At 40.7% G+C, this 17,233-nt stretch overlaps 1 protein-coding gene across 1 annotated transcript; it reads right to left on the bottom strand.

Annotated features, from left to right (window-relative positions):
* Positions 1 to 6,185: 6,185 nt before the first annotated feature.
* FGFBP1 (fibroblast growth factor binding protein 1) lies at positions 6,186 to 9,063 on the bottom strand. Its single transcript, XM_067530335.1, has 2 exons — positions 9,015 to 9,063; positions 6,186 to 7,296 (listed from the first exon to the last, which is right to left on the bottom strand). Exon 2 carries the CDS (start codon positions 7,273 to 7,275, stop codon positions 6,559 to 6,561), a length of 717 nt encoding a protein of 238 aa, XP_067386436.1. The 5' UTR covers positions 7,276 to 7,296; positions 9,015 to 9,063; the 3' UTR covers positions 6,186 to 6,558.
* Positions 9,064 to 17,233: the final 8,170 nt, after the last annotated feature.

Below are 17,233 nucleotides of genomic sequence, written 5' to 3'. Positions count from 1 at the left end.
TGGAAGGGGGCTTTGTGATAGGGCCTCCTCTTGCTTCTTTCTACAGAAGCCTCTAGAACCCAAGTCTGCAGAGTCATGGCATCGGAGGGAGCAAGCTGGGGGCCTCGGCCATTCCACAGCACCATCCCCATTCAAACCTGTATGTATTTTTCAGTGTACGATAGCACTGACCTTCTTCTCAGAATTCTCTTATTCTGCTTTCCCCTCAGGGAGCTTTTGGGTAGCAGATGGGGTTGAGGAGTCCCCTGGCTTCTAAGGCATCTGTGCTGACATAGCATAGGGGAGCCATGCAGACACGCTAGACCTCTGAACTGAACCCCAAGCTCCCTGCCCTGGTCTTGAGATCAACAGGATTTCCTGGCCCATTCATGGAGGTGAAGGGCAAAGGTCCATGCACAGGGGGAGTAAAACTGCACCACCCTGATGCTATGATTGCAAGGAGACATTGTGGGCTGAAGCTTGTGGTGTTTTCTCTCCTTTTTAAGTATGATTTGTTTCATGTAAGGTTTGATCTAAACCCCATTTGCTAACAAAATTAATACCACCCTTGGAGATAGCCTGGAGCAAAGAAACAAAACAGTATATGGAAACGGATTGGAAAGTGCTCCAAGAACATGAGAGGTGCAGCAGCCACTAACAAGTAAGAAGCTGCTTTGCCTAGGGCATCATCAGCAGAAGGTAGAGGCGGAAGTGGGAGGAGAGTTCATTAGCTGAGCTCAATCACGCTCACATGAACTGAGAGCAATGGTGTAAAATGTATAGTCACTGAAGATTAAACCTCCGTGCTGATTGGTCGGGTGCAGGTGAGGTGATATCAGGTGGTAGGAACTCGTTGGCTCCCTCAGGGAAAGGGGAAGGTTGGGCTGTGTTGGAAGCAGGAAGGGTGAGTCACTCATGTTCTATTCTCTTGAGGGCAGTTACGAAACATATCGTAAGATTAGGTGTGTAACTGATCCTCCTGCCAAGTAGGGGAATGAGTAAAGCTGGGCATGAAAGGAATGGAAACATAAATAAAATGTGTCCCGCAGTGAGAGTGAGTGACAAATACATTGAAACAAATAAACTAGACAAGAACTAGAGCTAAAAGGGCCTGGCATTTCAAAGAGTTTCAGCTCAGGCCTCCAATGCTGCACCACAGTAAATGCAGGAGCCAACAACACCACTGGTGTACAGGTGCACTGACAGCTGTACATGAGCTAGCATTTGAGCCCACAAAATTAATTGCAGGTGGAAAATTGTGTGGAAAGTTTTGCCACACGATTGGATTTTGAAAACCAGTCCCAAAATTTCCCTTAAAAAGGAGGATAACTTTTTGTGTGTTAAGATGACTCGACATTATTTTAAACAATGTAACACTATTGGATAGGATGCCGTATTGATTCCACTTTATAGTTCACTTCAAATCTTTGTGGGTTCTTGGGTGTGGGTTTTCTTTGTTAGTTTTTGTATCTAATATACAATGGGCACAGTTAAGTTCATTGATGTTCTAGATAGTTTGCAGGCTACCACTTCTGGCACTATTCCCCATTTTAAATGTAGGGAATCTCTCTGAATTTTCCAGCTCTGCCCATGCTACAACTCTCTTTCTCAGTAAGAGATGCAAGTTATAAATAATGAGTTAAAAAAATTCAAAATCAGCAAACTATGCTAACTAACAGAACTGTTAACTTACTAATCATTAAATATTCTGTTTTACAATAGTCCCTGCTCAGAAGAGTTTATAATCTAATGCTAGATAGCATTGGTAGAAGAGTCTAGTGGGATGGGGCACTGATCTGGGACTCAAGAGACCTGTCTTCAATTCCTAGCTCAGTGACAGACTTCCTGGATGACCTTAGTCAAGCCATTTAATCTACCCTGTGTCTCATTTCCCGATCTATAAATGGGGATAATACTTCCCTCCCTCACAGGAGTGTTGTGAGGACAAAATTCACACGTGCTTTATGAGGTGCTCCATTATGGTGATAAGAACCGTATTAATACTGACTAATTAGATGATGCAACAAGTCATCCAAGGGAAATTATCCAACAGCAGGGAAAAAATGGAGTGAAGGCTCAAAAGGATTGTATAGATAGTCACTGTAGTCATGTGCATCTTGGTGGGCCAATAGATCTTAGGCCAATACGTTTGTGAGTGCACCCATTGCATTTAGTTGTGTAAATACATACTTCTCAGCATGAGCTGCAGTGGTGGGCCCTTAATTACTGCCTGAAAATAAATACGGACTAAGTAATGATCTGCAAGATCAGGCTCTCTTGCAAATAATTCCATTGAACTCAGTGGGATTAATCTTTCCCTTTAGATGGTAAACTTCTTAGGGCACACCTCATCTCACGTATGATAGAGTCCCAAATTATGGGCGAGGATGTTAGACAATCATTTAGTGACAGTAGACATTGAAATTAAAAAAAAAACTTTATAGGCTGTTAAAATACAAATTGTCAAAATCACATGTCAAAATATACAAAGTAAATGGCCTTACTTCAAATTCTAATGAGTTTTCAAGCAGCATTTTTCGTACTTTGTCTATCTGAAAATTTTGATTAGTATCGATGGAATGTGTTTTCGTGTGTGTGTGTGTGTGTTTACAGTGAAATCAACGTTTACCAACATTTACTGATAAAAATCTAATCCTTCCAAGCCTACCTACATGAAAACGTCTCAGGCTGGAGCATGCACTGGGCTATGCCACTCTGACTTAGTCCTATTCACTGGCAAGCAGCCATAAAAGGAGCAATACTCTGCACAGATAGGCAGAGACAGAATAGGCCTGAAGTAACAAAATATTCAGTGAATGGTTGAGTAACTGTAGTTAGTTAAGGAAGGACGTTTGCCAGCATGCTTAGAACAGCAGAATCCCTAGAGCCAGCCCTGCTATGAGCTGGCATGACTTGAGACTATCATATAAGAGTCTAGCTGCATCTGGTGCATGGATGGTTACATCTGTTTAGCATTTCCCAGACCTGAAGAAAAGCTCTGGGTAAGCTCGTCTGTCCCACCAGCAGAAGGTGGTCCAATAAAAGATATTACCTCACCCTCCGTCTCTGCTATATAGTTACTCATACAAGATTGCCTCAGTCAAATCCTGCTGCTAATGCTTTCTTCGCTTCTGATTTTGTTCTTGTCAAAACACAGGATGGTTATCAGCAGCTAGAATTCAAACCCAGGCATGCACCTTTAATTCCTATACATCAGATTGGGCTAATTGATAATTGATTATTAGTTTTCCACACCTTTCTGCCTGGTCTACATTGCCAGTGACATCGACGGGTAATACACAAGCTACATACTGAAACTTGCATATCTCCTGTCAACTTACTAACTTGCATTTACTGTGGCATCTTCACTGCACTGCGTCGACAGAAAACGCCCTCTGGTCAACACAGCATTACTCTTTCCAGGGGGGCGAGGAGGGGAGAGGATTTACTGCATCGGCTGGAGAGCACTTCTGGGATCGATTGTGTGGGTCTCCACTGCTCGCTCAATCAATCCCGCTGCATCGATCCATGGTGCCCGACACAGCGCCTGTAGTGTAGACATACCTGCCCTGAAGTACTGTCTCCCCAGCTTCCTCAGCAATTGGCAGCTATGCCAGTGATGCTTTGCGGTAGGCATTAGGCTCTCTGATGGATTGCATCTACTGAGAGACAACCTATCCTAAGTTCTCAATTACCTAGGGACAATCTACACTCATTGCTATATTTACTTTCCACAAGTTACACTTAGTATAACTTTTTTATGAGTGACGTATCCGAATATTTGGTTGCTAATACTTGAACTGTATCATTCAATTTATTAATCTTAATGTGGGATATTGCAGATTATGTACTACAGGTATTTTATGACTTTTAAAACCAAACTTCGTACTTTTGGATAATTTAAGCATTATGCTCAGATGTATAGAAACTCTTTCTTTAAACTCTGTATTACATAATTTTAACATTAGCTTTAATAAAAATGTTATATCTATGGTTAAACAGTCTCTAGTCAGATGGACTTTATAAATAAAGTTGCATCCATTAAGTAAAATAATAGTAATAAAGTGTGTTATAAATGCACACCACCGCATCAGCAGCAGCCCACCTTTGCCAATCAGTTATATGAAAGAATCATTTGCCTGCAGCAATATAAGAAGTGGCATAAAATACAATCAGGTGCAAAACCATGTAAACATTTGAGCTTTCAAAGTAAAGCCAACCAAAAACTGTGACTGATGGCTGTGTGGAAGCATATTCACTTTCTGTTCTGCTCCGCCAAAAGCAACTCAACTCAGCGTGATATAGTGTATTCAAGTCTCAACCCGTGTGGTTGCCCTTAAAGCGCAAACGTTTGGAAACACGCTGCTTAGAAACAACTCAACCTATGGCACCAATGTTTTCTTATTGAGGACATAGGCAAGAGAAAAATCTGTTTTCACTAAAAAAAAAAGTACATATCTAATCTTTTTCAATGTAAAGAGGCTTGAAAATGAAAACTGATATTAATTGATTGCTGAGATTGAAAGGCACATGCAACTGGTCTCTTGTTGCAGAAAAAGAATGGGGGAACATTAAGATTTCCTCCCTCAAATGACTTGGGAGGGCGGGGAGGTTGTTAAGTAAGTATCTAACTGATCTTCCCCAAAAATCTTTAGGTCTGCATTGTGATTATTATGGAGGGGAACTGGTTATGTTTTGGAGAAAGGCAGAAATAAATGGTTTGCAACCCACCCAAAAATGCTCTGCTTGTTAAAATGTTCAGCTGTCTTCAAGTATACCAATATCGCAGAGCTGAAATCAGATACCAGGTCATTCTTCCTACCCCAAGTCTATAGGAAATGTGTGATTTATATATTTAATTGCTTCCAATTTGTTTTTCAAAGGTTACAGTAATCATGTTGTTATTTAACATTAATTTTTAAAGGTCCTATTCTCTCACAATTTCATTACATTGTCAAAAAGTACAGATAAAAGCTGTACGACCCAGCTGAAGTGTAAGTTATGCAAATTTTAATGCAATTTATTTAGTTTCTTTGTCAAATATAATAGTTATAGGTAAGGCATTTAATCTTTGTTAAAGTTTGGAAAGAACGTACAATCAATGTGCAGTACAAGTGGTCTAGTTCAATGGTTCCCAACCTGTGGTGTGGGACCCCCTCGGCGCAGGGGAGGGAAGGCAGAGATTACAGGGGGTCCATGAGGCTTCAGTAATATTGAGGTCATTTAGCCTCCTGAGCCCTGTGCTGCCCGGGGCAGTAGCCTCAAGCCCTGCGCTGGCCACAATGGAGGAGCAGCCCTCCCCATCCCCCACCCCTGAAGGAGCAGCAGGCCCGAACTCCACGCTGGCCGGAGAGAAAGAGCGGCCCCAAGCTGGCTGCCTGGCCAGAAGAGAGCAGCCCTGCGCCGGTGGGAGCCTTGAGTGGCCCTGGCCAGCCCTCCAGCGCCTGCCATCCTCCATTACCCTCAGTCCATGAGAGATGGGAAGAGGTGAGGCCCCATGCGGCGTGCAGTGGCATCTGCACCAGGTAAGGCTTAGCTTCTTACTCAGGTAAGAATCATTTATTATTATTTATGTAATTTAGTGGTGGTATTATTATCATTATATGTGTTTATAGGGGTTATATGTGTTTATGGCTGGATCGGAGGAGGGGGTATGGGGCGCATGTTTTACCTAGTGTTAACTAGTGGGGCTTTCACTCAAAAAAGTTGAGAACCACTTAGTTGTTAGGGCTAGAGATTGGGAATCAATTCCTATAGCCTATTCCTTGCCCCATTACTAATTTACGATGTGAGCTTGGATAAATTACTTAATCTCTGTGCCTCAGTTTACCCACCAAAAATTAATATAATACTTATACATGCTCTACCTCTGTGATCCTTGGATGAAAGTACAATGCAAAGATTTGCAAAATTGTTATGAAAATGTATCAGCCCAGGCACAAAATCTTCTTGTTGCCCTTTACTTTGGGGATAATGAAGTAACAACAACTTACTTGATGGTTAAAAAAGTACTTATCCTGACTGAGTGCGCAAGTACAATTTTGCAAAGCTTATTATTATTAAAACTGCTATCTAGGCACCAGTGCCGTGCTAATATAAATTATATGTCCTCTACAAATATCTAAACAAGAGAAATCTGTTTTAACACACACAGAATAACAAGACAAAAAAAATGTTAGTCTATTTTGAAATTTATTATCCTCAGCAATTTTGCAGTCAAAAGTACTGTACACTATGAAAAAGTGCATAGCACTGAAATCATCACTTTGGCTAACGCAGCTCAAAGAGAAACAATGGGAAAACTTTGCTTTATATACATCTTTACAGAGTATTTAACATCCATTGGTAACATTTACACAGTCATCTATATGCAAATAAGATCTACAGCATCTTCAGCTATGTCCAGTACAGAGCGTTGCATGAACTACAAAGGATCTTCAAACGCACAGTTGTGCTCTTTTGCTCTTATATACACTGTATAACAACAAAGGTAAAACTAGAATGGTATGCAGTAAGTAGATAGGACCAAATTTTCAGAAACTAAGAATTTTACCAATACTTTAGAATTCTATTATCTTATCAGCATTTTTTATCCTGTATCATTGAGATAAAGAAGTTGCACCAAGATCTCCATGTTTCTGAACAGTATTCTTCAGCCACCTTTTTCTGATCAACGTAATCTATGTCTTCGACGCAGTCATTGGAACTTTTCCCTGATTGATTTTCAGGTATAATGGCAGATGTTGAAGTTTGTGTGATCTCTTTTCCATGGTGAGCAGTCTTGTCTTTTATGGAGTCTTGTGGCGTTATCAAACTTGAGCTGGTCAAGGTGAGATGGGCGCTTTGTGGCCCCTTCTTACATACTTTAGATTTTAGGATACCTTTTGGGTCTTGACAGACATTCTTCTGTTTCTTTAGGGATCGGGAGATTTGTTTCCAGTATGATTTGTGGTTTGCTGCAAATTGAGGACAGGTGGAAGGATTTCCTGAAAAATGACATTGGAAGCTGCTTTCGCCTTTCTTGCATTCTACTTTTAGGGTAACAGTGTCTACTTCAGTCACTGCCCAGGTGCACTCAGAATTATCTTTGGATGTAAACTTGCCTTTAAGTGAAGCTTTACCTCCTTTGGATTTCGGTCCCTTCTCATTCTCTTGATTAGTTTTAGTTTGTTTTTTATTATCTTTTCCACCATTTTGTCTTTCTTTTTTTCTTTCCTTCTGTGCTTCACAGTCAACTAGTAGCGTCTGAGAGACCAGAATCAACACACACACAATTGCAAAACTTCTGATTTTCATGATCTCAGCTTTTCTTGTAACCTGTTTTACAAATAAAAATTTATTTAAAAAAAAATCCATACTTAACATTGGAGTTCATTCACCTGCATTCTTAAAATTTTAGGAATGATAGCATATTGCTCATTGACAGTGGCATTAAAATGGCATATTACTGGTAAAATTCACAAAATTGTATGGAAATAATCTGAGAGTTAGCTCATATTGTATTTGAGAAATTAAGCTACGTATGGGATGTACCCATTCACACCATTTAATTCATTTTTTCCTAATGAGCTGCACATAATAAGCCTTAAACTCTTTCTCAGGAAATTAGAGTCTGATCCTGAAACTCTTACTCAAAGGAGTAGTCCTATTTACTTCAATGGGACTACTAGAATAAGGGCAACTCATGTGAGTAAGGGTGGCAGGTTTGGGCTACTAGATAGTGACTTCCAGAGGGGTAGCCGTGTTAGTCTGTATTTAGAAAAACAGCGAGAGTTCTGTGGCACCTTAAAGACTAACACATTTATTTGGGCATAAACTTTCATGGGCAGAAGCCCACTTCGTCAGATGCATGAAGTGAAAACTTCAGTTTGGTAGGTATATATACACATGCAAGGATGGGTGAGTTACATCACAGTGAGGAGGGCAAGTATTAATGAGGTAAATTCAGTCAGGGTGGATGAGGCTGTTTTCAACAGTTGATGAGAAGGTGTGAATGTCAAAAGAGGGAACATTATTTTTTGTAGTGGGCAAGCCACTGCCAGCCTCTATTCAGACCTAGTCTGATAGTGTTAAGTTTGCATATGAGTTCCAGCTCTGCAGTTTTGTGCTGGAGTTTGTTTTTGAAGTATTTTTGTTGAAGTATAGCAACTTTCAAGTCTGTTACTGAGTGTCCAGGGAGATTGAAGTGCTCTCCTACTGGTTTTTTTTTTAGATAGTGACTGTACCTTGAATCATTGGCTCTTTACTCACTTTTGAAGATGTTTGCAATATATGGAGTCGATTTAAAACGACCCAAATCTAGAAAATAAGGTAATTTATTATGTATAACTTCCATTTTAAGATGTCCAGCAAAGTCAAGGTGGGCCAAGCACAATTTTAAAATTAATGTCCATAATTTGCAAGCTGCTCTGTATAGTTGGATCCCTGCATCTGCACAGATTCTCATTCATTTCAGTGAGGTGCAGTTGTATTAAGCAGATTGGAGGGTTAGGACCTAATGAGATGATGGAATTTACAGTATGCATAGGTAATTAATAATCTGGTCCTCAAGGGATGCAATTCCTACATGTGCACTTTCACATGCACAGTTCATATACTTCCACCAGACACCCTTTCCCCCCCCCACCCCCACCCCCCACCCAATAGCTAAGTTTCCATGTGAGTAAGCAAGGTATTCTTGGGAGGGCATTCCATCAAGGAAGGTAATTCAGCATTTACTTATCCGTAAATATTTAAATTTAATCCTATAGATTTATTCATCTGAATGTGAAGACCCCACAATATGAGAGAAGAGACCACTTTTGTGCATCTCTAGTTTTCCTCGTCCCATTCCTAGATACTACAGTGATTGGCACTGATGAAAATTTATGATAGCTAGATCTCCGTAGCAAACATTGCACAGTATTTACAGTACTAATACTTCTTTACAGGCAAATCAAATGATTAAAACTCAAAAACCTTGGCTATAAGTTATGTGATATTAACATTCTACTGCAAATGTAATACTGAAAATGTAAGATAAGTAGAACACATACCTTGCACGGAGCTTGGATTTATCGAATTGCAATTCAAACGGAATATCAGCTCTTTCAAATGTGTCATGCCTAGATGTAAAGCAGTGTGCTATTTATAAAGCCAGTGACACACCTTCATCCCTCCACCAGGTTATTACAACACAATTGAATGCTTCAATGTCTTATTCATTTTACTCCTGACACACCTTCTTGAAAAGATGCCAGTGATTGCTTACAGCAGAAAAAAAAAAAAGAGCTACAGTGGAGTGACAGAGGCGTGGTTGAGTAAATTAGACGTTACATTAGCCAAGTCCTTCCCTTTCTTGTACGATAAGAGTTTTGTTAAGTCATGGATTCTTTAAATAACCACCGAGGGCTGGATCTTGCAAGAGGTTGAGCACCATTAACTCTCACTGAGTTCAATGGGAGTTGGGTGCTCAGCACTTTATAGGATCAAACCATCATGGGCAGCTTGCTACACTGTGTGTAGCAGCTTTTATCATCTATCAACCAAAGTTTTAAAATATACATCTAAAAAAGAAAATGTTTTAATGTAATGGGTAGATATTATCCTTTATATCTGAGATAGTCTCAAGCCATGAAGTTCAGAACCATATCCAAGCTGCCCTAAAATTCAAGGGTATATGAATCTGGGAATTTGGGTCAGCCTATCAGTGAGACAGAAAGGAGTCAAAAAGTCCAAATCTAAACTTTCCTCTAAATCTTGGGTGATTTGGTCATGGGCTTTCAGCAAGGGCCACATCTCTAACTTATATTAATCTGCAAAAGAATATGAAAATAAGGTTATGAGCATCTGACAAATCCACAAGAGCAAATAAACTCAGAGTTAGGAATGGGTCTCCATCAACTGTATCATAAAGAACAGACAAAGTGGATAGCAGTCACGCTAGCTGGAATGCATCATGGAAGCTTTTTCTGAAGAGGCAGAAAAAAGGCATTTGACATACAGTGACTGGTAGGTATTTACAAAGGTAAAAAGTGGCATGGGTGAAGGGATGAACTGGGAATTGGTGAAAGAGACAGGAGGCACATCTTCTGCGTTCCCTTCTCACTTTCAGGTACAAATGGAATGGGAGAATAGGAAGAGATGAAGATAGAGATATAGATGTCTGAAGTGGTTGGAAGATGAGGAGATTTTTTAACTTAATGTGAAAACACAAGGAAGCCAAGGCAGAAATACAGAAAAGGAAGAGACATGGGAGTTCAATTTGCTTAATTTTTTGCAGCACATTGAAAAGCAACTGGGGGTGGGGACACATTTAATTCAACATGTTACAGCATCCCAGCAGTTAGCCTCCAACTGCCACCACTGCACCCACTGATGTTTAGTTACCTTTGCTACATCCTTCTGGTCCAGTTCAGCTTTCAGTGAGGCTTGGAGCTTGATGAAGCAATTGGGAAGCTAATCACACCACTTACCTGAAAATGAAGTAAGCAGAAACATTTGTGGTTAGTGTTGAATTCCCACCAAGAGCTAATGAAATGAGGTGAAGTCGGGCAGTGCAATGTGCACAGAACCAAGCTGAGATTGTGAAAGTGGCACAGGCTGACTAAATTCCCTTAAAAATGACAGATTAGAAGCAAGGAAAAGGCTTGGTTTGGGGATCTCACTTGACCTAGTTCTCACTAAAATAATTTATATACTGGAACTAAACATGGCAGATCTGGCACTTGTAAAATCAGTCATTCTCCATAGTCCTTACACAAAGTCCACTGCCAGAGTTGACCTTTGGGGCCTGCAGCCCCTCTGCCCACATCAACACCTACACCTAATTCAGTGATATCCACATGTCATCATGGTTTAGTCTATTGGACTAAGCACAGGATTAAGAATAAGGGATGCTGCATTCTAATCCTGGTTCAGACACTCATTTCCTCTCTGGCCTTCATCAGGTAACAACCTCTCAGCCATATTTCTTTCATGCATAAAATGAAGATAACAAACACTTACCTCACAGAGCTGCTGGGATGATTAATTAGTGGGTGTTTATAGAGAGTTATTTAAATGCTAAAATTCACCAGATTGTACACAAAGCCCCCAAATCTGCTGATTTTGACAGTTTTCCCTTGCAAAATCATTTCAAATGTTGCCCACTGTGCATGGACCAGAGGACAAGCAGCTGGTCTGCAACAGGAAAGTCATTAAAGTAGAAGCTTCTTGAAACAGAGATTGTAACATCTTCTTCTGTGTGGGCACAGAGCCTACCCCAACAGCCCTCTCATCCTGAGTGAGGCACCTTGGCACAACTGTAATATAAGTAGCAATCATAACTATTGCTTACATGCACCCTAGAGAATCATCTCACTAACCCTCTATGAGATCCTGAGTCTGCCCCGATATATAGGGGGTGGTCACAGTGGGCAGGAGTCCATTTATTCAAAACCATCTCATAGGTTCGCTCAGAAATGCTCAGGCAAGCCCTGTTCCTGCTACACACTGCACCATTTGTGGGTTCTCCTGCTTGTTTGTAATTCTTGGCTCTACCTGGTGACTACTAAGCTGGTGCTTCTACTCCAGGTAAATGACCGCTTCTTGGAGCAGCTAATCCTGGAATGCACATGAGGAGAGGCAGTTCTTGATTTAGTCTTAAGGGAAGCAGAGGATCTGGTTCAAGAGGTGAATATAGCTGATCCATTTGCTAATAGTGACCATAATATAATTAAATTTAACATCGTAGGGGGGAAAGGGGAAGCCCATCACAGTAGCATTTAACTTCAGAAAGGGGAACAACACAAAATTGAGGACCCTAGTTAAAGAGAAATTAAAAGGTACAGCCACAGAAGTGAAATGCCTATAAGCTGCACGGAAACTTTTTAAAAATACCATAATAGAGGCTCAAATTAAATGTATACCCCCAATTAAAAAACATAGTAAGAGGATGAAAAAAGTGCCACCACAGCTAAACAACAAAGTAAGAAACAGTTAGAGACAAAAAAGGCATTCTTTAAAAATTGGAAGTTAAATCCGACTGAGGAAAACAGAAAGGTGTATAAACTCTGGAAAGGCAAATGTAAAGTATAATTAGGCAGGCCAAAAAAGAATTTGAAAAGCAATTAGCAAAAGACTCAAAAACTAACAGCAAAGTTTTTTTAAGTACATCAGAAGTAGGAAGCCTGCCAACCAATCAGCGGGACCACTGGCTAACCAAGTGCTAAAGGAGCACTCAAGGAAGATAAGGCCATTGAGGAGAAGCTAAATGAATTCTTTGCATTGGTCTTCATTGCAGAGAATATGAGGGAGAGTCCCCCACCTGAGCCATTCTTTTTAGGTGACAAATCTGAGGCAGTGTCCCAGACTGAGATATCAATAGAAGTGGCCTTGGAACAAATAGCTAAATTAAACCTTAATAAGTCCCCCAGGCCCAGCTGGTGTTTATCCAAGAGTTCTGAAGGAACTCAGATATGAAATTGCAGAACTACTCATTGTGGTATGTAACCTGTCACTTCAATCAGCTTCTATACCAGATGGCTAGAGGACAGCTAATGTTACACCAACTTTTAAAAAATGGTTGCAGAGGTGATCTTGGTAATTACAGGCCAGTAAACCTAACTTTAGTATAGGAACGTGCACAGAAATTTATCTTTGACCTCTTTTGGGAGGGGGCCCCTCCTGGCCCCTCCCACCCTGGCAGGAGCTCACTCTTCCCCGTCCCACTGAGGCCCGAAGGAGTTCTGTGTCCCCAACAATTACCGTGCTTGCCCCCTTTGTGCATGCCCTTGCTTTAGTACCAGGCAAATTAGTTGAAACTATAGGAAAGAAGAGAATTTTCAGACATATAAATGAACATGAGTTGTTGGGGGAAGAGTCAAGGCCAGGTCACTCATCACTTGAGTTCCCTCACAGCCTACCCTGGTTTCAAGCTGCCCTCCATTTGCCATTGTTCCCCGCCTACACCAGTGACTGGCTTCTAGGGTGACCACTGATTCCCTGTGTTAAGATGTATTGAAATGTACCATTGTGCACATTAAATTGAAGCTGATGATAATTGCAGTGTATACTAGAGGGCAGCAGGAATGTATGCTTGAGAAAAAAATGCATGATATTCTAAGGGAAATGGTGCTTCCCTAAAATGTACCTTAAAATAAAACTTTGTCTCTTATTTTTCATGTGGTTTTCCAGTATTTCCATCCAACAAAGGTGATCACCCTACTGGCTCCCTCTCTTTGTCCTTGTTCTCCGCCTATCACTGGCTCCCTCCTTTTACCTTTGTTCTTTTTCTTCCCCTCCCCAAGTCACTGGCTCTCCTCTCCCTCCCCAGCTCACCCCACCCTCAAGGCCTGGCTGGCAGTGACATTTACAGCAGGAAACTGCACTGTCCAGTGTCATCACTCTCCGACATACCATATGTTGTCCTGGGGGCAATGCCAGACCCCACCTGTGCAGCCACTGGTGCGCTCCCAGCTGGGAAGACCACATGGGCAGCATAATCCCTGCCTGGTATGGAGCCCAGATCTGCATGTGGGCTCCCTGCTCACTGGAGCAATGGGCATTGCGGAGGGGTGGGGGCAGTGGTGACGGAAGACCTGCTGCTGTGTGGATTTTTCAAATACCTCCTGCTGTGGCCATGGCAGGATGCAACCATGTAGGGACTCCTTCTGTCATTAGGCTGAAGATGCTTCTGCAGAGCACTCTGACTTTACCATTTGTCTACTTACCAAAGTTCTATTGCTTTAACTATACTGGTAAAGTTATACCTGTCCAGCCTCACTAGAGTGGACACAGTATGAAGGTATAGCTTATTCCCCTTCCTGTATTCCCACACCCCTACCCAAAATAGCTATACTGAACAAAATCTGGGGAAGACCAGGCCTTAGGGGATGAAGGGATTCATTGCCTCAGCATCGTCACCTGAGATACTCAGGCCACAGCCAACTACCTGGGTTAGTTAGTCAGGGCTAGTTTTTCAAAGGTAGAGCAGTAGATAGGTGCCTAGAGGGATCTTCTTGAAGTCAATGGAAGGTAGGTGCTTCACCTACTTCGGCGCTTTTGACAAGCCCACTGGGTGCCTGTTGGCATTTTTAGGTGCCCAACTACCTTTAACGGTCTGAGCTCGAGTCCCTGGCTGTGGGCCTTAATTGCCCTCAGGTCTCTGGTTTCACTGTCCTCATAATATTTTGGCCCAAATTTTGTTTGTGTTTAAAGATGATGACTAGAGCCTGTTCTCTCTTACCTTCTGTTTATCCTACAGCACAGAGCCTGTTCATGCTTTGCACCACAACTCTCTTTTTGCTGGGACTAGCCTGAGCATCTGATCAGTGGGTCAATTATATTGCTTCAGCTTCCTTGTGGCAGGATTATACTGAGATCAATATTTTCATTTTCTAAGTAAGGAAATTTAACTGGCACATAACTGTAAGTGTAAACTTGTTTACAGCATTAACCCCTAGGAATTTCTATTATATTTCCCTTTCCCAGTCACAGGCATGTTCATTTTTTAAATTAAAGATCTGGAAAAATCAGCCCATAAAAGCCATTAAAAATGTAAAAAATCATGGCCAAATCCACATGCTGATCTTGATTTGATAATATAGTCTCAACAGTCTTACTATTGCCCTTTTCACTGAAACTTGTGACATCCAATGGAAATTTTTCGCTGTCATTAGCAGGGAGCCTAGAAATCCATTTGCTGTGGAAAAAATTCAGAATTTGCATTTTTACAGAGAATCTTTGGTTTTTATGTTTTATAAAAAAATAAAACATTAACCACAATATTAACTAAATTTTACTAAAAGTACCAGTGTCACTTATTCAATGCATACAACCTCCCCCTCTTGTGGTTGATTTTTGAATGCACTTTAAATGTGCAGTGGAACCCTGTTTATCTGATCTAATTGAGACCGGGGCCAGATAGGATATTAAAAAATCGGGATAAACAGGAGAATTCGCAAAGAGCTTTATATCCCTTATTTAAAGATGGGGGCGTGGCTTGGGTGGTCAACCCCAGCCATTCTCAGCCCCAGGCAGGTGGTGATTCATTGAATACAGAGAGTTTGGATAAATGGGGTTCTATTGTATATCAATAAAACATTGTGTGCAACTGATACGTACATATATATTGTGGCTAGGGAAACTAAAGTTCAGCATTTCATTTTAATTCTGGAAAAACATGGATTTTTATGTTTTTTAAATTTTTATCATGGAAAACTAGAATCCCTGGTCATTAGAACTGAAATAATTAAGTATAGTTGGTAATTTTTTGTTTTTATTTATGAATAAATACATGGCAAAGATTTTTTTCTTTGGGATTTATGATCTATGATGAATAGAGCTGGATGAACTGTGATAATTTATATGATTAATTTAGTCCTTTTCATTGCTCACAAATTATCCTCAACTATACTTATTTTTGTTTTTTTACTAACGTATTCATTATTATTTGAACAGTTTGTTAATTACAGCCTATGAGTTGTCAGCAACTATACACTGACTATTTCCTGATTATTTGTGGTATCACCTACATGACATGGCATTGTTCCTGCTCACAAATGGATACGTGAACAGGAGAATAGCAAATAGTGAATAATTGATGCTTTTGTTTGAGAATGCATGAATTCCCTTAACCACATGCAAATATTGATATTTATATGAAGAACAGCTATTCCCCAGTAATTTCTGTTGAACCTGCCCTCCCTATCATTCACGCAAATATTCACAAGTAGCGAATTCAAAGGGACACAAATGTGAATGAAGTGAACAGCTGTTTGGAATTTAAATGAACGTCCACGAATACTGTTTTGCGGCAACTAAGCAGCTCTAAGGATGGCACAATATGGTCTGTGTGAGAGTTACTCACCACATACGGTAGCTGTTCCGAGGATGTAAAAGGAAGCTTTTACTCTAACAGGACCCAAGGGGCAGCTTCAGGAATAGTCTCGCTCCCACAAAGCTTTCCTTTTAGTTTAACAGTTTGCATTAGGTTTCCTTGAAGACATGGGTGATATATTTCACAGCAAGCACAGGAGTTATGCATCCAAATCTTGTTAAAAGGAAAAGGAAATGCATATATACAATTATCTCTGACACATCACTTTAAAATATACAATAAATCCTAGTGTGTCTTTAAAATTTGTTGAGAGACGAAGGAATGACATTCAGAACTGTACAATGCATCCTAGTGTGCCTTTAAAATGTGTTGAACTGCCCCGAAGGAATGATGCTGAGAAGCCGCAGTTTCTTTTAGAACCATTAAGCAGCTGTCTAATATTAATGTCAAGATTTTTTCCAAAGTAAATATATCTAATTTATATTTGAGGCTCACAGACAACTGTCCTTAGAATATAGGCACTACTATAATATGTGGAGGCACTATTAATGTCACAATTAAAACAGGCTAATCTGTTTGTGTACTAGTAATTAATGGAATGTAATTACTCAGTAAAGCAAGGTGCAATACTCCACACCTATCTGCTGAAGGCATTTACCGAAAGGCTAAGGATGTTTATACTTTACAAATGGCACTGATATGTTTCAATCCAAGAGCAATCCAAGAGTTTAAAACAAAGAACTCTTTTTTTCTTTTTATTAATTCAAAGATTTAGTAACTGTGACAGACACTGGCTTGACAACCCTAAAGACTGAAACCCTCAAAAGAACAGAGTAAGGCCACTAGCGTTCCCCTCCCCCACCCCCACTCAGGTCTCTTTCAGACCCTTCCCTCAGGGCACAGTTACATCAAATAAAGCAGTTCCTCTATCCACTGGGAGCTACAGGTCCCTGAGGCATTCCCCAGTGCTGAAAGGACACATCCTTTCCTTCAATCTCCTTGCTTCAGGGCCCACTGTAGGAACCCGTCTCCCTTTTTCAGCTCTCAGCCCTTTATAGGGATCTTTTGACCGCTTCCCACCTGCATCTGATAATTGAATGAGGTTGATTGGCCCCAGACCTTTAAAGGGGCAGACCACCCTGTTACTGATGTAGGCAGCAGTAGCACAAGTGTCTCTATTTCCCCTTGTCACTAAAGACTACCTCCAAGATAATTCAGACTCCATGGCTGATTATGCCCATTGATTTATCTGCTGAAGCTGCTAACAAAGGAGTTAATTAGCGTCAACTGTGCTGATGACTTTTGTACATGACACGTGTCCACTAATAAGTGCTCTAAGATCAAGGATGCATTTCACATGGAGACCACAGAAAAACCTTCAGATAATAATTTTCAGTCACTTTTGACCTGGGACTGGATTTATATTGGTAACATAAAAAGACTCCAGATGCCATT

This window comes from Emydura macquarii, unplaced genomic scaffold (assembly GCF_026122565.2).
Source record: "Emydura macquarii macquarii isolate MOO-44397 ecotype Brisbane River unplaced genomic scaffold, CSIRO-AGI_Emac_v2 contig_3062, whole genome shotgun sequence".
Classification (NCBI taxonomy): domain Eukaryota; kingdom Metazoa; phylum Chordata; order Testudines; family Chelidae; genus Emydura; species Emydura macquarii.
Note: the sequence above shows the minus strand (reverse complement) of the source record. Positions and strands in the feature narration are given on the sequence as shown.